Source organism: Bubalus bubalis, chromosome 5 (genome assembly GCF_019923935.1).
Source record: "Bubalus bubalis isolate 160015118507 breed Murrah chromosome 5, NDDB_SH_1, whole genome shotgun sequence".
NCBI lineage: Eukaryota > Metazoa > Chordata > Mammalia > Artiodactyla > Bovidae > Bubalus > Bubalus bubalis.
In genome coordinates this window covers 99,344,638-99,369,948 of record NC_059161.1, presented here as the reverse complement: position 1 = coordinate 99,369,948, position 25,311 = coordinate 99,344,638, and the positions used below count along the sequence as shown (strand labels likewise).

The 25,311-nt window shown below is 38.5% G+C and overlaps 1 protein-coding gene across 14 annotated transcripts in view; it reads right to left on the bottom strand.

The window, feature by feature from the left end:
- LOC102407046 (glycerophosphodiester phosphodiesterase domain-containing protein 4) overlaps nt 1-25,311 on the bottom strand; it is a 182,428-nt gene that overhangs the window by 50,610 nt on the left and 106,507 nt on the right. For 13 of the 14 annotated variants that reach the window (XM_045165804.1, XM_044943449.2, XM_044943451.2 and 10 more), the window contains 2 exons: nt 9,137-9,358; nt 8,063-8,217 (listed from right to left, as the gene is read on the bottom strand). In XM_045165804.1, coding sequence (XP_045021739.1) covers nt 8,063-8,217; nt 9,137-9,358 — 377 coding nt within the window. The remainder of the gene's footprint in view (nt 1-8,062; nt 8,218-9,136; nt 9,359-25,311) is intronic. The other variant, XM_045165803.1, reaches the window with a different exon arrangement.

The following is a 25,311-nucleotide window of genomic DNA, read 5'->3' as shown; positions in this document are numbered from 1 at the left end:
TTTGGTCACTTTCATCACCTGGCACAGTAGCAGTTGCAGTACGCGAGTCCCTAGTGCACAGCAGCCAGTTGGCCCCATATTCCTGAGGCAGACTGGACAGTTTGTAGGAACCAAGGTGGGCCAAAAGTATCTTATCCTTCAAATAATAGGAATCTATGGTTTTATGGCTGACTGATGCTTCTACTCACACAGGTGTAGATAGAGTGGGGATGTCATGATTGTTGTACCTCTCCCTATTGTTACAAACCTCTTCCACTGAAGTGATTACCAGGGATTAAAAGGGTCAATACTCTTCCCTCTCCATCATTCACTTTTTTCCCCTTTTGGAGATGAATGAGAATAAAAACACAATGTACTAAAACTTGGCATGCAGCAAAAGTGGTGATGCTGGGTAAATTCATAGTTTTACACACTTACATTTAAAAAATAATAAAGATCTCAACATCCAAATTTTGCAACTTAAGGAACTAGCAAAAGAAGAATAAATTGATCCAACATAGTGAAAAGAAGAAAATAATAAAGTTTAGAGCAGAAATAAATGAATCATAGAACAGAAAACCAACAGAGAAATTCAATGAATGAACCTGAAGGTTAGTTCCTCAAACAGATCAACAAAATTGATAAACCTTTACCTAGATGTACTACTAATAAAAAAAAGAGACTCAAATTACTGAAATCAGAAATAAAAATGGGGTCATTACTATTTTATAGAAATAAAAAGGATTATAAGAGAGTACTAAGAACAGCTGTATCCCAACAAATTGGATAACCTACATGGACAAATTCCTAGAAACACAAAACCTATTTTGTAATCATGAAGAATTAGAAAATGCAAACAAACCTACAATGAATAAGGAGACTGAATCATTAACCAAAAATCTTCCAACAAAGAAAAGTCCTAGACCCATTGCTTTCACTGCTGAATTCCACCAAACATTTTGAGAACTAATACCAACTCATTAGGATGGCTATGTAAAGAAAAAGAAAAAACAAAACCAGAAATCAACAAGAATGTGGAGGATGTAAAGAAATTAAAACTCCTGTGTACTATCGGTTGTTGTGGAGAACAGTATGGCTGTTTCTCAAAAAGTTAAAAATAGAATTACCATAAGATCCAGCAAGTCTGCTTAATAGACATACTGCAAAAATAATTGAAAGAAGGGTCTTGAAAGTGAAAGTGAAGTCGCTCAGTCATGTCCGACTCTTTGTGACCCCATGGACTTTAGCCCACCAGGCTCCCCCATCCATGGGATTCTCCAGGCAAGAATACTGGAGTGGGTTTCCATTTCCTTCTCCAGGGGATCTTCCCAACCCAAGGATCAAACCCAGGTCTCCTGCATTGCAGGCAGACGCTTTAACCTTTGAGCCACCAGGAAAGCACGACCATATATATTTGTAATATTCATGTTCATAGCAGCATTATTCACTCTAACTAGGGCTTCCCTGGTGGCTCAGATGGTAAAGAATCTGCCTGTAATGAGGGAGACCTGGGTTTGATTCCTGGGTTGGGAAGATCCCCTGGAGGAGTGCATGGCAACCCACTCCAGTATTACGGCCTGGAGAATCCCCATGGAGAGAGGTGCCTGGCAGGCTACAGTCCATGGGGTTGCAATGAATCAGACACGACTAAGTGACTAAGCTCAGCTCAGCACTGCACATAATATGGAAGCAATTCAAGTGTTCATCAACTGATGAATAAATAAGCAAATTGTGGTATATACATGCAATGAAATATTATTTAGCCTTTAAATAGAAGGAAATTCTGCAATGGATGGATTTAACATGGATGCACCTTGAGGACTTTATTCAAAGTGAAATAAGCCAGTTATGAAAAGACAAATATCTGTATGATTCAACTTTTATAAGTCAAAACAAGAGAGAGAGAGAGAGAGCAGAATGGGGGTTTCCAGGATCTGGGGTGGAGGAGTTGGTAGGGATATTATTGTTTAATGAGTATAGAATTTTGAGTATACAAGATGAAAAGGTAGATTGATGGCAGGAATGGTTGTACAATGTAATCAATGTATATTAAAATGATTAATTAAGATAGCAAATTTTACATTATGTGTATTTTTACCATGGTTAAAACATTTTTAAATGACTAAAATCTGTTACATTCACATGAAAACCTGTACACAAATATCCAAAACAGATGTATTTATAATAACTCATAAACAACCAGACAGCCTTATGTTGATGAATGATTAAACAAATTTCAGTACATCCATACAATGGAATAGTACTCAGCAATGAAAAACAATAAACTATTGATACATGCAATAACCTGGATAACTCTCAAAGGGAACTACATTGAATGAAAAAAAGCCAATAACAACTGTGTACATATTTTATGATTCTATTTATATTATATTCTCAAAATGACAAAATAATAAAAGTGGAGACTAGATTAGTGATTGTCAAGAGTTAGGGCTTGAGGTGAGGGGAAGCAGAAGGAAGTAAGAAGAGTGTGGTTATGAGAGAGAAACAATAGGAATACTTCTGGTGATGAAATCAGTGTGTCTTGGTTGTGGCATTGGAATCACTACCCTGCACATGTAATAAAACTGCACAGCACTATATATACAAAACACATACAAAATGATATAAGCAAAGCTGGGGAAATCTGAATAATATTGGTGGCTTGCATTGACACCCATACCTTGATTTTGGTATTGTACTAAAATTTTACAAGTTTACCATTGGAGTAAACAGGATAAAAGGTATACAGCATCATTTTGTATTATTTCTTATAAGTTAGCATGCAATTATCTCAAAAGTTTAATTTAAACTTTAAATTAAATCTAAACTTAATCTTAAATGTTTAATTTTTAAAATATTACTGATAATTTTAAAAATATAATAAAAATGTACTCTGGGGTTTATAACTAAAGTATTATTCATCACAACAATAGCACAAAGGACAGCAGATAGTCAATGGAATTAAGATTACAATGTTCTATACTCTATGTTGTAGAAAAATTATCCAAAGGTGAATTGTAATAAGGTAAAGATACTTCTTATAATTTCTAGAGCAACTAGTAAAAAAATAATTCAAAAATGTAAAAAGTCAATAGAGAAGATAGGAAATAATCAGTGAACTTAAAAAATTGAAAGTCAGGAAAAGAATGACCAAATAACCAATCTAGAATAAAGAGGACAAATAGGGAAAACGGCAAGATGTAATATAAACCTAAGTATATTCATTTGTAAATTAAATATTAATGGGTCAGATATTCCCACTGAAAAGCAGAGATTGTCCCACTAAATATAAAAGCAAGAACCAATAATATTCTATTTATAATAGAGATGGGCTTCCCTTGTGGCTCAGCTGGTAAAGAATCCACCTGCAATGTGGGAGACCTGGCTTTGATCCCTGGGTTGGGAAGATCCCCTGGAGAAGGGGAAGGCTACCCGCTCCAGGATTCTGGCCTGGAGAATTCCATGGACTGTAGAGTCCATGGGGTCGCAAAGAGTCGGACACAACTGAGGGACTTTCACTTTCACTTTATCAGAGATATACCTTATTTTTTAAAAACTTTTTATTTTGTATTCAGGTACGGCTGATTAACAATGTTGTGATAGTTTCAGGTAAACAGCAAAGGGACTCAGCCATACATACACATGCATCCATTCTCCCCCGAACTCCCATCCTGACTCAAAGGTTCAAGATGCCATATAACACTGAGCAGAGTTCCGTGTGCTCTACAGTAAGTCCTTGTTGCTTATGCATTTTAAATATAGCAGTATGTACATGTTCATCCTAAATTCCCTAACTACCCCTTCCCCCTATTTTGCCCCCGGCAACCATAAGTTTGTTCTCTAAGTCTTTGAGAAAGAGACATACTTTAAATATAAAGACACAAAGCAGTTCAAAGACAAAGAACAAAAAAAATAAATGCCACAGAAACACTAATTATAAGAAAGCCAGTGTGGCAATATTAATAAAAGCAATATTTAGGCAAGAATTATAATCAGCAAGAAGGGACATTTCATAATGAAAGGATGGTAATAAATCCATGAAAAAAATCTAACAATTCTAAATGCAAATATACCTTAAAAAAAAGAGTTTAAAATATGAGAAGCCAAACAACCACAATAATCACAATAACAACAACAAACACAGCCAAAGGGAGAAATACAGAAACCAACAGTCAGCTGGAAATATTACATCCCCTTTTCTATAACTGACAGATGAGGCACAGGAAGCCCTTAATTTCTCTCTGACTGAACAGGTTGCTCCCAGAAGGAAGAAGGCAGAAGTCATGGTCTAATCTCCCTGTCAACATGATATCTACATCTTCTCTAAATAGAACAATAATATTTGCTAGAAAGAGAGGTCTTTATATACAGAATATGTTCTTTAATGGATGTTCCTGGTTGATTACTTTTTATTATATATTTTGTAAATAAATACAGAATGTGGATTTATGAGGTATGGGTCCCTGGACAAGGTCACAAAAGCTATCCAAGTCTCTGGGAGTATTAAATGCAGATGTTTTATAACTTAAATGTTCTCCTTCAAAGTGAAATAACCCCATAAAAACACATTTGGAGCCTATATCTATTACTGTGGGCCATAGGGTATGTGTCCAATAAAGGAAGAAACCTACAAAGTTGAAATCAATGTCTCTGACCTCTCCTTGCTTTGTCTGAGCCTCCTGACTGCCTTCTGTACCTTTGAAATTAATAATAAAATTTAATAGTAAGTTCTGTGATGTGTATGAGTTTGATTTGCAACTTAATGCTTTGTGTTAACTCCACATAAAAAGCAGGAGGAAAATGCAGTATAAAATACTTAAAAAGACTATTAACCAATTTAAATTGTATATTTTGGAAACTAAGCCCGCCCCTGTTGGAATCATTTGTGTTTTTTTTTTCCCAGTCTGTAGGTTGTCGTTTTGTTTTCTTTATGGTTTCCTTTGCTGTGCAAAAGCTTTTAAGTTTGATTAGGCCACTTGATTTTCTAATAGGACTCAGGATATGACTGATCCCTCTTAAAGTCTGATGTCAGCTGATACTATTCCCATATAACGATGGCCAAGGAATAACTTTTAAAAATTACTAGTAAAAGAATTAACACTGGGGAATCTGTCAAACCTATATTTAAACCTCAGTGTGGTCCCCCACTGACCAACTATATGGACTTTGGGGAAATATTAACACCTAACTTCCCTGACCTTTTCCTCCTTAGAGACAAGATTCCTCAGTTGAAACATGGGGGGTGATGCTAATTTATAGGGCACAGCATGTAACGATGCTGATGATGAAACAACAGGTAACATTTACTGTGTTCATATATTTGCCCATCACTTTGTTCTGTGCATATATGTAGTATGTCACTTAATCTTTTAACCATTCCATCAGGTTATTGTTATCCTTAATTTACAAATGAGAAAACTGATTATTAAAACTTTTCCAAAGTCAAAGTGTAGCTGATGAGTAAGCTACAGAATTTTAAAAAGAGCCTGTGGTTAACTAATGGAACTTGACACATAATAAAGGCTCAGTAAGTGAAAGTTATTATAATTATTTTTCAACTACTAAATTCATCTAAATTATGATTAGCAGAGAAAGAAATCACCTTGGAGTCATTTTTTCTTTGATAAAAAGGAGAAAGGAATAGACATACATTCAAAATAGAGAAATAGTTGGGCAAAGAGAAATCTTCTAAATAGGAAAGAGAGGTAAAACATGTATAATTTTCTAATGCTGAAAGAAAAAGATATATATATTTTATGATCAACTCCCCCATAGCCAAAGAGGCTGGAAAAGCCAGAACATGAAAAGAGGTAAATCCAATAGCCTAGCTCGTGACCTGAGATACAAAAATGAATCTAAATGAATTTCTGTAGCTTAAAGAGATTTTGGAGATATGGAGATACATATGTATATCTGGACAAAACACATATATATGTTCAGTCTCTGAAGCATTTAGAATCATCTGAAAAGAACTTTCAGATATACAAGCTGGATTTAGAAAAGGCAGAGGAACCAGAGATCAAATTGCCAACATCCGCTGGATCACAGAAAAAGCAAGAGAATTCCAGAAAAACATCTACTTCTGCTTTATTGATTATGTTAAAGCCTTTGACTGTGTGGATCACAAAAAAATGTGGAAAATTCTTCAAGACATGGGAATACCAGACCATCTAACCTGCCTCCTGAGAAACCTGTATGTGGGTCAAGAAGCAACAGTTAGAACCAGACATGGAACAATGGACTGGTTCCAAATTAGGAAAGGAGTACGTCAAGACTGTATACTGTTACCCTGCTTATTTAACTTATATGCAGAGTACATCATGCAAAATGCCGGACTGGATAAAGCACACGCAGGACCAAGATTGTCGAGAAAAATATCAACAACCTCAGATATTCAGATGACACGACTCCAATGGCAGAAAATAAAGAGGAACTAACAGCCTCTTGATGAGTGTCAAAGAGGAAAGTGAAAAAGCTACCTTAAAACTCAACATTCAAAATACTAAGATTATGGTATCCCATCCCATCACTTAATGACAAATAGATGGGGAAAAAGTGGAAACAGGCTGATTTTATTTTATTGGGCTCCAAAAGCATCGCAGATGGTGACTGTGGTCATGAAATTAAAAGATACTTGCTCCTTGAAAGAGAAGATATGACAAACCTAGACAGTGCATTAAAAAGCGGAGACATCATTTTGCCAGCAAAGGTCTGTATTGTTAAAGCTATGGTTTTTCCAGTAGTCACATATGAATGTGAGAGTTGGACCATAAAGAAGGCTGAATGCCAAAGAACTGATTCTTTCAAACTGTGATGCTGGAGAAGGCTCTTGAGAGTCCCTTGAACAACAAGGAGATCAAACCAGTCAATCCTAAAGGAAAGTGAAAGTCACTCAGTCGTGTCCGACTCTTTGTGACCCCATGACTACACAGTCCATGGAATTCTCCAGGCCAGATCCCTGGAATGGGTAGCCTTTCCCTTCTCCAAGGGATCTTCTCAATCCAGGGATCAAACCCAGGTCTCCCACATAGCAGGCGGATTCTTTACCAGCTGAGCCACAAGGGAAGCCCAAGAATACTGGAGTGGGTAGCCTATCCCTTCTCCAGCAGATCTTCCCTACTCAGAAACTGAACTGGGGTCTCCTGCATTGCAGGCGGATTCTTTACCAACTGAGCTATGAGGGAATCCCCTATCCTAAAGGAAATCAACCTGAATATTCACTGGAAGAATTGATGCTGAAGTTAAAGTTTCAATACTTTGGCCACCTGATGCAAAGAGCCAACACAATGGAAAAGACGCTGATGCTAGGAAAGACCGAAGGCAGTAGAAGAGGATGAGATGGCTGGATGGCACCACTGATTTAATGGACACAAGTCTGCGCAAACACCAGGAGACAGTGAAGGACAGGGAAGCCTGGCGTGCTGCAGTCTATGCGGTCACAGAGAGTCAGACATGACTTAGTGACTGAACAACAACGACATAGGGACTGATGTAAGCAGTGACTATCAATAATTAAATCTGAAAAAGTTACCATTTTATTCTCAGGTGCTTTTAGTTCTGAAAACTCTGTCTCTGACTATGTAATTATAGATGCGGTGATGGAGAATTTCAGTTTCTTCTCATGCTTGGCTGTTTTAAGGGTTTTTCTAATAATGATTTAATTATGTTTCAAATTATATCTATGAGAAATCTGGCTATCTGGATTACAAAGTTATTTATTAGGTACTTCAATCCATCTGGTAATGGCAGAAGGAAATCAACCCCTTTTTGAGTTCTTACTTTTCATTAATCACTTTATATAACAACAAAAACACCAAGCACACAAAAGGGTGTGCTGAATGAGAGACTGAAGCATAAAGGAGAAGGGGCTGAAGAGCATGTTCCAGGAACAGAGTGTAACTTTGATAAATGTTTGTTGGCACAGAGTGAGGGAAGGATAAGAAGATGAAGACAGGGGATTCCAGAAAGATAACTACACACGGAAATCCTGAGATGGGAGGAGGAACCTACGTAGCTTGGCTGGGATGCAGATTTCCTGCAAGTAAGGCAATACGTGCTGAGGAAAGTGTGGTCAAACACTTACCTCATCCCATTGTAGAACAAGTTCTTGTAGTCAACGTTTATTCTAGTGATATTTTCTTTTGTGAGGCGTTCAACAGAGCGTAACCGGCTCACTTGCTGAAAACCAGGAGCTTTTTTCTTGACATACTCCCTTTCAAAACCTGGCAACCAAAAAATCTGTAAGGAGAAACAGGAAGTCTTTCAGTGGATAATCAGCTGTCTAGGCACAAACAGATCCTACGTAGAATGGGAGGAGCCCCATTCCAGCATAGGTAACAGTCTACAAGGAGCAGACAGATTCTAGACCTTAGTGAAAGAGTCAACCTCGCTAATACTATCTAATGAATTCTTATAAAGGGGCTTTCACCAGGGTTGCGCTGGAGCTGAGTTTTCCCAGTTAACATCATGGAACCAAGGGTCCTCCGTGTCACCACACTAGCTAAAGTAGGTATGGACGAAAGGTTAGAATCATAAACATCTCCTCTGACTGATACTAAAAATCATCTTTGTGAGAGGTCATTTCCTGCCAACAGGGAAGGCTATTATGACTCATCTGTGGAAACAGTTCTATTTGCAAAAAAACCCACATATTTGTTTCTTTCATAGCATTCTTCCATAGTCTGAGAATTTGACATTTGGAATGACTGCCCAAATGCAGAGTAGCTTCTGAAAAACATGATGAACAAATCTCTGCTCAAATAAGAACCAGATGTCCCTTCTATATTATTATTGAAAGCCAAGTCCTCAAAGTCTTAAGTGTTCCATACCCAGGCCCTTTCTAATGTATGTTGGTGATGGTGCAGGTCACATCATACAGCCATTAAACACATATTCCCTTTTAACAGAAGGGTGACATTTCATTTGGCTTTGAATAACAAACAGACTCAATGTTTTCCCCTACTGATACAAATTTAACAGGGTCATTCTTAGATTGCCAAATATAGCTGTATAAAATAGTCATCTTCATTTTTATAGGGAGCAAAATTATTTAAGGATCCCAAGGAAGAGCTACAAGGTAGGTCAGATTCAACTGCTATGGTCGTGGGACATGCGACCCACCCACCAACCTCTACCATAAATACTGAGATAAACATACCAGACGTTGCTCAATCTGAGAGTCAAGGATTGTGCTTACTACATGGTGGACATACAAAGCTCTGAGAGAATGATTTGGTGCAGGGCCATAAAGATCAAAGATCACAAACTTTTTTTCCTTCTGTGCAAGTTCCAATAATTCAGTTAGCTTTGGAATCTTCTGATTTCCTGCTCTTTCCCTGTCAGCCTCTGATAAGGGTTTCATACCAAAAAATGGTTTGATCTAAAAATACATAAGAGAAAACACTGGCTGCCATCAAAAGCATTTTCCAATTCTCCTTTTAGCCCCACACCAATTACCATTTTAACCCACCCATCAGGCCCTCTGTAATACTGGTCCTGAGATAAGAGTTGCCAAGAAGAGAAATTGAATGTAATCTCCATAGGTAATCATGGTATTTGGAATGATTTATTCTATATTGTAGAGCCTATATTGTTGATTTATTCTATATTGTTGTATTTGCACTGAAGGTCTCCTCATGTTCTTGTCTTAAACTTCCTTTTCAATCTTTTTTTCTATAACTCTCCTCAAAGTATTACAATTCCTTTTTAGTCACACTGGCTTCCCACACATTCTCTCACTGTTCTGGTTTTGTGTAATGGAAAGAAAGCAGGCTTTGTCTTCAGACTGAATTGGACTCAATTCAGTCCATTTATCCACCTGTTAAAAACCCTACCCTCAAACTGCAAAACCCAGTTCAAATGCTACCAACTTCATGAAGTGCCCACTTAAATATTCCTAAACTAAAGAGACTTCAATGCTGTTAAACCACAGTGAACAATTTTTATGCCTTTGTAATTGTATGTCTCATCCTGCCTTCTACTCATTTGTATATATTCTAGATCAGATTCAAATCCTAGCTTCATGTACTTCTTGCTGTGTAACACTGGTAAAACTATTTAAAATTTCTTAAGTTTTCATTACCCTGATATAAGATGGAGAAGGGGAGAGTAAAATGTGTATTTCTAGGATTATTTTGAATATCAAAAATAATAAAATATTTACCAGGTCTAGCAGCATGTCCAGTACACAGAGAAGTGCACAGTTCATAATAGTTCCCTCACTCTCTACTGCTTCTACTGGAGGGCAACTCCCTAATGGTAGGCACTATCATAATTTCTTCACCATACACAGCATTTTATTTTATTCCTCAGTCCATACATGTATTAGTTATATTAATATAGCTACTTTTATTGTCATTTGCCAACTTTAGATCATTTGTGTGTAAAGTCAGTGATTAAACACTGTCTCTCAGGAGAAAGACACAGTAGCTACACCACACATATTCCCAAGACTAAAACAATATTTTTCTCTATACAACTTTATCTTCTCTCTCCTTCCCACCATATTTCTTTTCCTTCCTTTACTTCCTAAGCAACCTGTCCTTTCTCACCTTTTTCTCAAGAAAGAATCAATCACACTGAACATTGTTCCCATGCTACCTGAAGGCAGATTATAAGTGTGGAATTAAACCCTTCTACATCTGAGTTGAGGTCTATAATTAAAGGTTTTCTTAATTCTCAGGAAAAACAGAAATTTGCTTTGAAATACAAGATTTTGTTAGATTCTATCAGATCTAGACCAACTGATTCACTTAATTGTTAGAACTTTGTGTGGGGAAAAAAAATTGTTAAAAGAACAGGATGGGAAAGATCAAGAAAGGATTTAAATAGCCCAGCTGTACATAATTTGTTCCAAGTCCTGGAATGAGTTAAAAAAAAAAAATAAGAAATGCACTATCAGTTCAGTCCAGTTCAGTCACTCAGTCGTGTCCGACTCTTTGCAACCCCATGAATTGCAGCACGCCAGGCCTCCCTGTCCATCACCAACTCCCGGAGTTCACTCAGACTCACGTCCATCGAGTTGGTGATACCATTCAGCCATCTCATCCTCTGTCATCCCCTTCTCCTCCTGCCCCCAATCCCTCCCAGTATCAGAGTCTTTTCCAATGAGTCAACTCTTCACATGAGGTGGCCAAAGTACTGGAGTTTAAGCTTTAGCATCATTCCTTCCAAAGAAATCTCAGGGCTGATCTCCTTCAGAATGGACTGGTTGGATCTCCTTGCAGTCCAAGGGACTCTCAAGAGTCTTCTCCAACACCACAGTTCAAAAGCATCAATTCTTCAGCACTCAGCTTTCTTCACAGTCCAACTCTCACATCCATACATGACCACAGGAAAAACCATAGCCCGGACTAGATGGACCTTTGTTATCAAAGTAACGTCTCTGCTTTTCAATATGCTATCTAGGTTGGTCATAACTTTCCTTCCAAGGAGCAAGCGTCTTTTAATTTCATGGCTGCAGTCACCATCTGCAGTGATTTTGGAGCCCAGAAAAATAAAGTCTGACACTGTTTCCACTGTTTCCCCATCTATTTTCCATGAAGTGATGGGACCAGATGCCATGATCTTTATTTTCTGAATGTTGAGCTTTAAGCCAACTTTTTCACTCTCCTCTTTCACTTTCATCAAGAGGCTTTTTAGTTCCTCTTCACTTTCTGCCATAAGGGTAGTGTCATCTATATATCTGAGGTTATTGATATTTCTCCCAGCAATCTGGATTCCTGCTTGTGCTTCTTCCAGTCCAGCGTTTCTCATGATGTACTCTGCATATAAGTTAAATAAGCAGGGTGACAATATACAGCATGACGTACTCCTTTTCCTATTTGGAGCCAGTCTGTTGTTCCATGTCCAGTTCTAACTGTTGCTTCCTGACCTGCATATAGTTTTCTCAAGAGGCAGGTCAGGTGGTCTGGTATTCCCATTTCTTTCAGAATTTCCCCCAGTTTATTGTGATCCACACAGTCAAAGGCTTTGGCATAGTCAGTAAAGCAGAAATAGATTTTTTCTGGAACCCTCTTGCTTTTTCAATGATCCAGCGGATGTTGGCAATTTGATCTCTGGTTCCTCTGCCTTTTCTAAAACCAGCTTGAACATCTGGAAGTTCACGGTTCACGTATTGCTAAAGCCTGGCTTGGAGAATTTTGAGCATTACTTTACTAGCGTGTGAGATGAGTGCAATTGTGCAGTAGTTTGAGCATTCTTTGGCATTGCCTTTCTTTGGGATTGGAAAGAAAACTTACCTTTTCCAGTCCTGTGGCCACTGCTGAGTTTTCCAAATGTGCTGACATATTGAGTGCAGCACTTTCACAGCATCATCTTTCAGGATTTGAAAGAGCTCAACTGGAATTCCATCACCTCCACTAGCTTTGTTCATAGTGATGCTTTCTAAGGCCCATTTGAATTCACATTCCAGGATGTCTGGCTCTAGGTGAGTGATCATACCATTGTGATTATCTGGATCATGAAGATCTTTTTTGTATAGTTCTTCTGTGTATTCTTGCCACCTCTTCTTAATATCTTCTGCTTCTGGTAGGCCCATACCATTTCTGTCCTTTATTGAGCCCATCTTTGCATGAAATGTTCCCTTGGTATCTCTAATTTTCTTGAAGAGATCTCTAGTCTTTCCCATTCTGTTGTTTTCCTCTATTTCTTTGCATTGATCCCTGAGGAAGGCTTTCTTATCTCTTCTTGCTATTCTTTGGAACTCTGCATTCAGATGCTTATATCTTTCCTTTTCTCCTTTGCTTTTCACTTTTCTTTTCACAGCTATTTGTAAGGCCTCCCCAGACAGCCATTTTGCTTTTTTGCATTTCTTTTCCATGGGGATGGTCTGGATCCCTGTCTCCTGTACAATGTCACAAACCTCATTCCATAGTTCATCAGGCACTCTAACTATCAGATCTAGGCCCTTAAATCTATTTCTCACTTCCACTGTATAATCAGAAGGGATTTGATTTAGGTCATACCTGTATGGTCTAATGGTTTTCCCTACTTTTTTCAATTTAAGTCTGAATTTGGCAATAAGGAGCTCATGATCTGAGCCACAGTCAGCTCCTGGTCTTGTTTTTGCTGACTGTATAGAGCTTCTCCATCTTTGGCTGCAAAAAATATAATCAATCTGATTTCAATGTTAACCATCTGGTGATGTCCATGTGTAGAGTCTTCTCTTGGGTTGTTGGAAGAGGGTGTTTGCTATGACCAGTGCGTTCTCATGGCAAAACTCTATTAGCCTTTGCCCTGCTTCATTCCGTATTCCAAGACCAAATCTGCCTGTTACTCCAGGTGTTTCTTGACTTCCTACTTTTGCATTCCAGTCCCCTATAATGAAAAGGACATCTTTTTGGGGTGTTAGTTCTAAAAGGTCTTGTAGGTCATCTTAGAACCGTTCAACTTCAGCTTCTGCAGCATTACTGGTTGGGGCATAGACTTGGATTACTGTGATATTATTGAATGGTTTGCCTTGGAAACAAACAGAGATCATTCTGTCGTTTTTGAGATTGTATCCAAGTACTGCATTTCAGACTCTTTTGTTGACCATGATGGCTACTCCATTTCTTCTGAGGGATTCCTGCCCACAGTAGTAGATATAATGGTCATCTGAGTTAAATTCACCCATTCCAGTCCATTTTAGTTCGCTGGTTCCTAGAATGTCGATGTTCACTCTTGCCATCTCCTGTTTGACCACTTCCAAATTGCCCTGATTCATGGACCTAACATTCCAGGTTCCTGTGCAATATTGCTTTTTACAGCATCGGACCTTTCTTTTATACAAGGACATTTATTTCTGAAGCCTTTAATGATAAAGTGGATGAAAAATACAAAATAGCAAAACTATAAAGATTAATCAATAGAAGAGTTTAAAACTATATTTCAGTAATCTCTAAACACCATTATGAGGTAGATCTAATATCTGAAGTAAATTGAGCCTCTTTTTTTATATTGGGTTGGCCAGAAAGTTCATTCCAGGTTTTCCATATCAAAGAAATATTTTGGCCAACCCAATATATAGAACAGGTGGACTTATTCAGAAAAATAAACTGGAATAGGACAATATCAGTTTAGATTATCTCCAATATAAAGTTGAACATTTTCAAAACAATACTAAAAGACCCTTGGTTCTCTATGCCTATGCTTAGAAAAATTACAAGTAGAAGGGCCATCGAATGATCCAGTGTACTATACTGGTTTAGAAGTCTGAAAATTTATAAATTCGGCCCAATGGTGCCACTTAGAGGGAAACAATACAACTCAACAGACAATTATGAGAACTACATGTAAGTATGAATGAACAGTACAGTTTTCTTGTTGATATAGGTACCTTTATTATTAATCTCACTACCATAAAAAATCAGATTTCTCAGAGTACTAAAACCAAGAAGTGGTATTTTCTAACAATCCTAGGTCCTTTTCCATGTCCTTTTCTGTAAATGACATAGAACACTCGTTTTTTTCTCTATGGCATATTCTTATTGTTAGGAATCTACTTTGCAAAAAGAACCAGCAAAAGAAATGTACCACAGACAAATAACTATCAGAAGTCACAGAAAATTCTATATACATTATCAAAATTATATCTGTGGACATTAGTATGCTGATTTTAAAAAACAATCAGATAATTATCCATGGTACTTAGCAACTGAACCACAACAACCAGAATCCCTGAGGGGAAAAGAGGCAGAATAATTAGAGTCAAACTCCTAAGAGTTCACATTGACTCTATTGACACTGTTGCCTAAAATCCTGTTACTGCTGAAGTTGGAGCAGATTTAAGTCAACTTTGCTGTTGTTGTTCAGTTGCTAAGTCATGTCTGACTCTTTTGTGACTCCACAGACTGTAGCCCTCCAGGCTCCTCTGTCCATGGGTTTTCCCAGGCAAGAATACTGGAATGGGTTGCCATTTCCTTCTCCCAGGGAATCTTCCCAGCCCAGGGATCGAACCCGTGCCTCCAGCATTCTTATACTGGCAGGCAGACTGTTTACCACTGAGCCACCAAGGAAGCCAATATAACAAGGATTAAATATCTCTTGTATTAGTCCAAGCAATATGTCTATTTTACATGTTTTTTAAAAACACCAAAACTGAGGTGGTGGTCCTCCAGCAATATCTGTCAGCTATTAACCAAAGAGTTATACTTCACTTTCTAGCACTGCTTAACCTGTATGTACTCTCTTTGGTTCTATCTTTACTTTCTTCCATGTTCCAGCTAATAAAAATAGCCACTATTTATTGCTTTCACCAGAGCAAAATCAACAATTTACCTGAAAAGTTATATTTCTATCATTTACAGAAGGCCCACTCTACTTTCTCAAGTCTTAAACAAAAGATCTTAAGGATATGCAGTAATCTCGTAACCTAAACTTGAAATTCTAAGACTGACTCTATAATTCCATTCTCACAGTTTCTAAGGAGAAATTTTAACTCCACAAAATAACAGTTCATCATACAGAATTCATCAAACTTACTCTGTGAAGGGCCATACACTAAAGATTTTTGGTTTTGTTAGTCTCTGTCACAACTATTCAACTCTATTATAAGACAAAAGCAGCCATAAACAATTCGTAAGTGAATAAGCATGGCTATGTTCCAATCAAACTTTATTTATGGAAATCAAAATTGAGTTTTATATAATTTTAACATGTCGGGAAACATTATTCTTTTGATTCTCCTTCAACCATTCAAAAATACAAGAACCATTCTGAGCTCACAAGCTGTACAAAAATAGTCAGTGGGCTGCATCTGAACAGCAGGCCATAGTTTGTAAAGCCCTGGATCCAGGTCATGACATATTAGCTAAGGAGAGACATAATTTAATGACAGATTACAAATTAACCAAATTATCCATGGTCAAATACTAAAGACGATTAAGATGATTTCTGGGATTAACTGGATATTACAGAGTATAGGTAGCAAGCTTTTTTGAAATACACAGGTGTGTTGACTTACACAAACATCTTAGAACCATTCTCCCAAAACACAGGAAACAAAAAGACCTTTAGCAATCTCAAAATATTTCTTCCAGATCATCAAAATCTTTGTTTTTGAAAGTAAAATGGAAGGCCATAGTCCAAGGGTATTAATTTAACAACCTGACATATATCAAAAAGTCTGCCTAATGAATCCAAGGCTTTTTATCTTTGGCTTAGAAAAACATGCAGTTTTAGCAAAACTAGTCTAATAATCTTTAGACCTCACACTAGGTTCATCTTTCTATTATATGGTACCATATTCAATGTAATCCCTCTTGCTAACTTAAAATATCCAGTATTTTTAAGTTAGTTGATTAATTACCGCATACTAATTTTCTCTTTTTCATATTACCATTCACTAATATCGCACTCTTAATACAGTAACTGCATCATCCTAATCAACAAAGGAGAGTCTCATCATTTCTATAATTTGATAACTGTCCATACATGGAACATATCTTTTGGATGCCCCTAAATCAAATCTTGGTTTAATGTTATTTACTGTTGGTTAAACTTAAAAGTGAAAAAAGGTAATAACAGGTCAATTATGTAATTTTTCTAGACTCTCTTATAGAATCCCAAGTCCATTACCAAACAACAAATTGGCTCAATTGGCCAAAATTATGGCTCTCTCTAGGACATGTGGGATTATTAAAAATAACTGTTTTTTGCTTTTCAAGTGGCTCACAACTATAGAATGCTACAGGGAAAAAGATTCTTAATCTCTTCATGCTAAGTTGTTTCAGTTGAGTCTGACTCTTTGGATCCTATGGACTGTAACCAGCCAGGCTCCTCTGTCCGTGGGATTCTCCAGGCAAAAATACTGGAATGGGTTGCCACGCCCTCCTCCAGGGCATCTTCCTGACCCAGGGATCAAACCCACATCCCTTGTGTCTCCTGCACTGGCAGGTAGGTTCTTTACCACTAGCGCCACCTGGGAAGCCCAACCTCTTCAGTCATATCAAAAATGAATAATAAACACACATATTACTAGATGTTTTGCAGCTCCCCAAATAAACTGCTGCGCTAAAACTAGAGCTCCACTTAGAGGAAATGTTTTGGCAGATCATACTAAACAGAATGCTCTGACTAATTCCCCTAGACAAGGGCCTCTGATAGAGAAGACAGACCAATGAATTGAACTCAAGAATTCCATCATTAATGGAAACATGGTAATCTTAGAAAAATGTATTCTCTCACAGTTTGGAAGCCGGAAGTCTAAAATCAAGGTGTTGGCAGGCCCATGCTCACCCTGTTGGCTCTGGGGGGGAATCTGTTTCTTGTCTCTGCAAGCTTCAGGTGACTGCTAGCATTCCTTGGCCTTCTTTGGCTAATAGCCACATCACTCCAATTCTTACCTCCGTGATTACATCACTTCCCCTCTCTGTTTGGTCGCCCTTATGTGTACATCTATTCTCCCCTTGTCTCTTCATTACAACAATACGTGATTATATTTAGGGTCCACCCAGACAATCCAGGATAAGCTCCTACTTTCCAGATCCTTAACTTAATCACATCGTTTGCCTTTATGATAACAGTCACAGGTTCTAGGGAGTATGGTGTGACTGTATCTTTTTTGGTGTCACCAATCAACCTACTATACCAATTTTATCCGTAACGACTATTTGTGTAAGTAATACCTAAATGAAGTGAAATATCCTTGATCTAGCAGTAGATTTTTAAAAATGCTTGGGGTGTAATAATGAATGTTTGTCATGACTATTCTTTTTTTAAAAAAGTACATAAAACTTCAGTAAAGTTAGTTGTGCCTCTTGTATAACTCCTGTAGTTTTTTAATATGTGGGAATCAGGCTTTTTGACATTAACCCAAAACAAGGTTAAATGTGCTATAGGGCTGTTGCATCCTTTCCAATTGCAGGACTCCCCAAACTCTCAGAAAACAATATCTGCTTATAAAGAGACTGAAAAAAATCGCATATTTCCTAGGAAACAGCCTTCTAAGGATAGTGAGCCCATTATCAGGAACTGAATAATTCAAAGTAATTATCAAAAATTTGTCTTTTACTTTGGCTGACATAATAAATATATAATTTATTACGGTATAATAAATAACATAGCCCAAGTTATTGGCAGACAATAAAACAATTTAAATTCTTTAGCCTGAGAAGTAATGGAAAATTTTAAAAGCCCTATATTAACTTTTGACCAACTAGCAACACTGTTAACAGCACCATTTCTGCTGTAGCTCCATTGGGTGGATGGTGTCCATTGAAGCAATTACAATTACTTGCATTGGACTTGATTTTGCAGCAGTGGATGCTACTTGAAGTGTTTTGGTAAAATTGCTAGTGCCATTAACTGTACATTTTCAACAACACTGAGAGAGAAGAAAAAGGTATAACACACGTATCTGCCTACTAAGCCCCATATACAAGACAATCATTCCTTCAGCAACTTACACCATGTGCTCGTAAAACACTAATCATGCTCTCAAGACATTCACAGTTTAGTAAGGGAGATAAGACAGACAAATAAAACACGACATAAGTTCCCATCCGAAGCTCTCACTACCTACCCATTTTCTTGTCTTTTTCACAAAATAAAGTCATTATACTTAAGAAAAAAAAAATGATAAAAGTTCCATGACAGCAGTCACTGAAAAGTGACCTTCTTATAGTTGGACTACAGTAACAATAAGACAAAATTTGCAGAAAACTTCAAATGCATTATTTAATTTGACCTCAAAACTTTATATTAAACATGAAAAATTGAAGCTTAAAGGAATAAGTGACATGCCTAATGATTCACCAAACAGGGAAATGATAAGTGACACCCAACTGTTCATGACAAATTCCAGGCAAAAATTCAGTCCTCATGCTAAGACTCCTTTCTTGGGTATATTATTTCCCACTATAGGTATCATGCTAGAATGAGGGTATTCATTATCAGTAAAGAATGAGATGGCAAGATTGCTCTGGAATGTATGTTAACAAACTATCTTCTTCACCAAGAAATCTTTTTATGCAAAGAAAAAACTGAACTAAATAGTGTGTTTAGTGATACAGCTGATACAAAGTATTCGGTTGTTCTGAATAACAACAACTAAAGACAAATAGGTGGGAACAGTAAGTTATAGAAAATATGAGAGAAAGCGAACTATGTTTCCTTTCAGTACCGTTCAGTCACTCACTCGTGTACAACTATTTGTGACCTCATGGACGGCAGCACACCAGGCTTCCCTGTCCTTCACCAACTCCCAGAGCTTGCTCAAACTGATGTTCATCAAGTAGGCAATGCCATCCAACCATCTCATCCTCTGTCATCCCCTTCTCCTCCTGCCTTCAATCTTTTCCAGCATCGGGGTCTTTTCAAATGAGTCAGTTCTTCACATCATGTGCCAAAGTATTGGGAGTTTCAGCTTCAGCATCAGTCCTTCCAATGAATATTCAGGACTGATTTCCTTTAGGATGGGCTGGTTGGATCTCCTTGCAGTCCAGGGGACTCTCAAGAGTCTTCTACAACACCACAGTTCAAAAGCATCAATTCTTTGGCACTCAGCTTTCTTTATACTCCAACTCTCACATCCATACTGGAAAATCCATAGCTTTGACTAGATGGACTGCTGTTGGCAAAGTAATGCCTCTGCTTTTTAATATGCTGCCTAGGCTGATCATAGTTTTTCTTCCAAGGAGCAAGCATCTTTTAATTTCATGGCTTCAGTCACCATCTGCAGTGATTTTGGAGCCCCAAAAAATAAAGTTTGTCTCTCTTTCCATTGTTTCCCCATCTATTTCCCATGAAGTGATGGGACTAGATGCCATGATCTTACTTTTCGTTGAGCTTTAAGCTAACATTTTCACTCTTCTCTTTCATTTTCATCAAGAGGTTCTTTAGTTCTTCTTTGCTTTCTACAATAATGGTGTCATCTGCATATCTGAGGTTATTGATATTTTTCCTGGCAGTCTTGATTACAGCTTGTAATTCATCCAGCCCAGCATGTTGCATGATGTACTCTGTATATAAGTTAAACAAGGAGGGTGATAATATACAGCCTTGACATACTCCTTTCCCAATTTGGAACCAGTCTGTTGTTCCATGACCAGTTCTAACTGTTGCTTCCTGACCTGCATACAGATTTTTCAGGAAACAGGTCAGGTGGTCTGGTATTCCCATCTCTTTCAGAATTTTCCACAGTTTGTTGTGATCCACATGGTCAAAGGCTTTGGCATGGTCAATAAAGCAGAAGTAGATGTTTTTCTGGAACTCTCTTCCTTTTTCGATGATCCAGTGGAGGTTGGTCTGGTTCCTCTGGCTTTTTTCTAAATCTAGCTTGATCATCTGGAAATTCTTGGTTCACATACTGCTGAAGCCTCACTTGGAGAATGTTGAGCATTACTTTGCTAGTATGTGAGATGAGTGCAACTGTGCATTAATTTGAGCATTCTTTGGCATTGCCTTTCTTTGGGATTGGAATGAAAACTGACCTTTACCAGTCCTGTGGCCACTGCTGAGTTTTCCAAATTTGCTGACATATTGAGTGCAGCACTTTCACAGCATCATTTTTTAAGATTTGAAACGGCTCCACTAGAATTCCTTCACCTCCACTAGCTTTGTTTGCAGCAATGCTTCCTAAGGCCCACTTGACTCTGCATTCCAGGATGTCTGGCTCTAAGTGAGTGATCACACCATTGTGGTTATCTGGGTCATGAAGATCTTTTTTGTATAGTTCTTCTGTGTATTCTTGCCACGTCTTCTTAATATTTTCTGCTTCTGTTAGGTCCATACATTTCTGTCCTTTATTGTGCCCATCTTTGCATGAGATGTTCCCTTGGTATATCTAATTTTCTTGAAAAGGTCTCTAGTCTTTCCCATCCTATTGTTTTCCTCTATTACTTTGCATTGATCACTGAGGAAGACTTTCTTATCCCTCCTTGCTATTCTTTGGAACTCTGCATTCAAACGGGTATATCTTTCCTTTTCTCCTTTGCCTTTAGCTTCTTTTCTTTTCTAGCTATTTGTAAGGCCTCTGCAGGCAACCATTTTGCCTTTATGCATTTCTTTTTCTTGGGAATGGTCTTGATCACTACCTCCTGCACAGTGTCACAAACCTCCATCCATAGTTCTTCAGGCACTCTATCAGAGCCAATCCCTTGACTCTATTTATCACTTTCACTGTATAATCGTAAGGGATTTGATTTAGGCCATGCCTGAATGATCTACTGGTTCTCCCTACTTTCTTCAACTTAAGTCTGAATTCTGCAACAAGGACCTCATGATCTGAACCACAGTCAGCTCCCAGTCTTGTTTTTGCTGACTGTATTCAGCTTCTCCATCTTTGGCTGCAAAGTTAATAATCAATCTCATTTCAGTTTGATCATCTGGTGATGGTTAATAGAGTCTTCTCTTGTGTTGTTGGAAGGTATTTGCTATGACCAGCACATTTTCTTGACAAAACTCTGTTAGCCTTTGCCCTGCTTCATTTTGTATTCCAAGGCTAAATTTGCCTGTTAAACTCCAGGTAGCTCTTGATTTTCTACTTTTGTATTCCAGTCTCCTATAATGAAGAGGACATCTTTTTGGGGTGTTAGTTCTAGAAGGTCTTGTAGGTCTTCATAGAACTGGTCAACTTCAGCTTCTTCAGCATTACTGGTCAGGGCTTAGACTTGGATTACTGTAATATTGAATGGTTTACCTTGGAAACGAACAGAGAGCATTCTGTTGTTTTGAGACTGCATCCAAATACTGCATTTTGGACTCTTTTGTTGACTATGATGGCTACTCCATTTCTTCTGAGGGATTCTTGCCCACAGCAGTAGATACAATGGTCATCTGAGTTAAATTCACCCACTCCAGTCCATTTTAGTTCACTGATTCCTAAAATGTCAATGTTCACTCTTGCCATCTCCTGTTTGACCACTTCCAATTTACCTTGATTCATGAACCTAACATTCCAGGTTCCTATGCAATATTGCTCTTTACAGCATCAGACTTTACTTCCATCTCCCATCACACGCACAGATGGGTGTTGCTTTCACTTTGGCTCTGTCTCTTCATTCTTTCTGGAGTTATTTCTCCACTCTTCCCCAGTAGCATATTGGGCACCCACCAACCTGGAGAAGTCATCTTTCATGTACTAATTTTTTGCCTTTTCATGCTGTTCATGGGACTCTCAAGGCAAGAATACTGAGGTGGTTTGCCATTCACTTCTCCCGTGGACCACGTTTTGTCAGAACTCTCCACCATGACCCGTCCATCTTGGGTGACACTACAAAGCATGGCTCATAGTTTCATTGAGCTAAACAAGGCTGTGGTCCATGTGATCAGATTGGTTAGTTTTCTGTTACTGTGGTTTTCATTCTGTCTCCCCTCTAAGGGATAAGGATAAGAGGCTTATGGAAGCTTCCTGATTGGAGAGACTGTGGTGGAAACTAGGTCTTGTTCTGATGGGCGGGGCTATACTCGATTCAGTTCAGATGCTCAGTCGTGTCCAACTCTTTGCGACCCCATGGACTGCAGCACGCCAGGCCTCCTTTTCCATCACCAACTCCCAGAGTTTACTCATACTCATGTCTACTGAGTCGGTGATGCCATCCAACCACCTCATCCTCTGTCATCCCCTTCTTCTCCTGCCTTCAATCTTTCCCAGCATCAGAGTCTTTTCAAAGGAGTCAGTTCTTTGCATCACATGGCCAAAGTATTGGAGTTTCAGCTTCAACATCATTTCTTCCAATGAATATTCAGGACTGATTTCTTTAGGATGGACTGGTTAGACACCCTGTAGTCCAAGGGACTCTCATGAGTCTTCTCCAACACCACAGTTCAAAAGCATCGATTCTTTGATGCTCAGCTTTCTTCACAGTCCAACTCTCACACCCATACATGACTACTGGGAAAATCATAGCCTTGACTAGACAGACCTTTGTTGGCAAAGTAATGTCTCTGTTTTTTAATAAGCTGTCTAGATTGGTCATAGCTTTTCTTCCAAGGAGTAAGTGTCTTTTAATTTCATGGCTGCAGTCACCATGTTCAGTGATTTTGGATCCCAAAAACTAAAGTCTGACACTGTTTCCACTGTTTCCCCATCTATTTTCCATGAAGTGATGGGACTAGATGCCATGATCTTAGTTTTCTAAATGTTGAGCTTTAGGCCAACTTTTTCACTATCATTTACTTTCATCAAGAAGCTCTTTAGTTCTTCTTAGCTTTCTGCCATAAGTGTGGTATCATCTGCATATCTGAGGTTATTGATATTTCTCCCAGCAATCTTCATTCCAGCTTGTGCTTCATCCAGCCCAGCATTTCTCATGATGTACTCTGCATATAAGTTAAATAATGAGGGTGACAATATACAGCCTTGATGTACTCCTTTTCCTATTTGGAACCAGTCTGTTGTTCCATGTCCAGTTCTAACTGTTGCTTCCTGACCTGCGTACAGATTTCTCAAGAGGCAGGTCAGGTGGTCTGGTATTCCCATCTCTTTCAGAATTTTCCAGTTTGTGGTGATCCACGTGGTCAAAGACTTTGGCATAGTCAATAAAGCCGAAGTAGATGTTTTTCTGGAACTCTCTTGTTTTTTCGATGATCCAGCGTATGTTGAAACAGTATGAAAAGGGGCCATGCTAAGTAAATCTTTAATTCAATTTTCTGTTAATGGGCAAGGCTGTGTTCCCTCCCTATTATGTGATCTGAGACCAAGCTATGGTGGAGGTAATGAAGACTAAGGCGACCTCCTTCCAAAGTTCCTGTGCATACACTGCCACAGTGAGTGCCCCCGACCCTGCAGCAGGCCACCGCAGACCCACAACACCTCTGGTGACTCCTGGACACTCACAGGCAAGTCTGGGTCTGTCTCTTGTAGGATCACTGCTCCTTTCTCTTGGGTCCTGTTGTGCACAAGGTTTTGTTTGTGCCCTCCAAGAGTCTGTTTCCCCAGTCCTGTGTAAGTTCCGGTGGCTCTATTGTAGGGTTAATGGCAACCTCCTCCAACAGGCCTTATGCCACACCCAGGTCTGCTGCACCCAGAGCCCCTGACCCTGAAGCAGGCCACTTCAGACCCGTACCTCCACAGGAGACACTCATTCAGGCAGTTCTGTCTCAGTCTCTGCAGGGTCTCCTGGTGTGCACAAGGTTATATTTGAGCCCTCTGAGTGTCTCTGGCAGGTATGGGGTTTGATTCTATAGGCAATTTTGCCCCTCCTACAGTCTTTGCTTTAGTTTATGATAAGTAAAAATATGAACAAAGGTAGTGGAGGTGATGGAATTCCAGTTGAGCTATTTCAAATCCTGAAAGATGACGCTTTGAAAGTGCTGCACTCAATATGCCAGCAAATTTGGAAAACTCAGCAGTGGCCACAGGACTGGAAAAGGTCAGTTTTCCTTCCACTCCCAAAGAAAGGCAATGCCAAAGAATGCTCAAACTACCGCACAATTGCACTCATCTCACACACTAGTAAAGTAATGCTCAAAATTCTCCAAGCCAGGCTTCAGCAGTACGTGAACTGTGAACTTCCAGATGTTCAAGCTGGTTTTAGAAAAGGCAGAGGAACCAGAAATCAAATTGCCAACATCTGCTGGATCATCAAAAAAGCAAGAGAGTTCCAGAAAAACATGTATTTCTGCTTTATTGACTATGCCAAAGCCTTTGACTATGTGGATCACAATAAACTGAGGAAAATTCTGAAAGAGATGGGAATACCAGACCACCTGACCTGCCTCTTGAGAAACCTACATGCAGGTCAAGAAGCAACAGTTAGAACTGGACATGGAACAACACACTTGTTCCAAATAGGAAAAGGAGTACGTTAAGACCATATATTGTCACCCTGCTTTTTTTTGTTGTTGTTGTTGGATAATATTACTATTTATTTATTTATTCATTTAGCAGTTCAACTTGCCTTTTTTTTTTTTACAGAGTAGAATTTCATTTATTTTTTTTTTTTACTTTACAATATTGTATTGGTTTTGCCATACATCAACATGAATCCACCACGGGTGTACACACTTATATGCAGAGTACATCATGAGAAACACTGGGCTGGAAGAAGCACAAGCTGGAATCAAGATTGCCAGGAGAAATATCAATAACTTCAGATACGCAGATGACACTACCCTTATGGCAGAAAGTGAAGAGGAACTCAAAAGCCTCTTGATGAAAGTGAAAGAGGAGAGTGAAAAGGTTGGCTTAAAGCTCAACATTCAGAAAACTAAGATCATGCAATCTGGTCTCATCACTTCATAGGAAATAGATAAGGAAACAGTGGAGACAATGTCAGACTTTATTTTTGGGGGCTCCAAAATCACTGCAGATGGTGACTACAGCCATGAAATTAAAAGACGCTTAAATCCTTGGAAGGAAAGTTATGACCAACCTAGATAGCATATTGAAAAGCAGAGATATTACTTTGC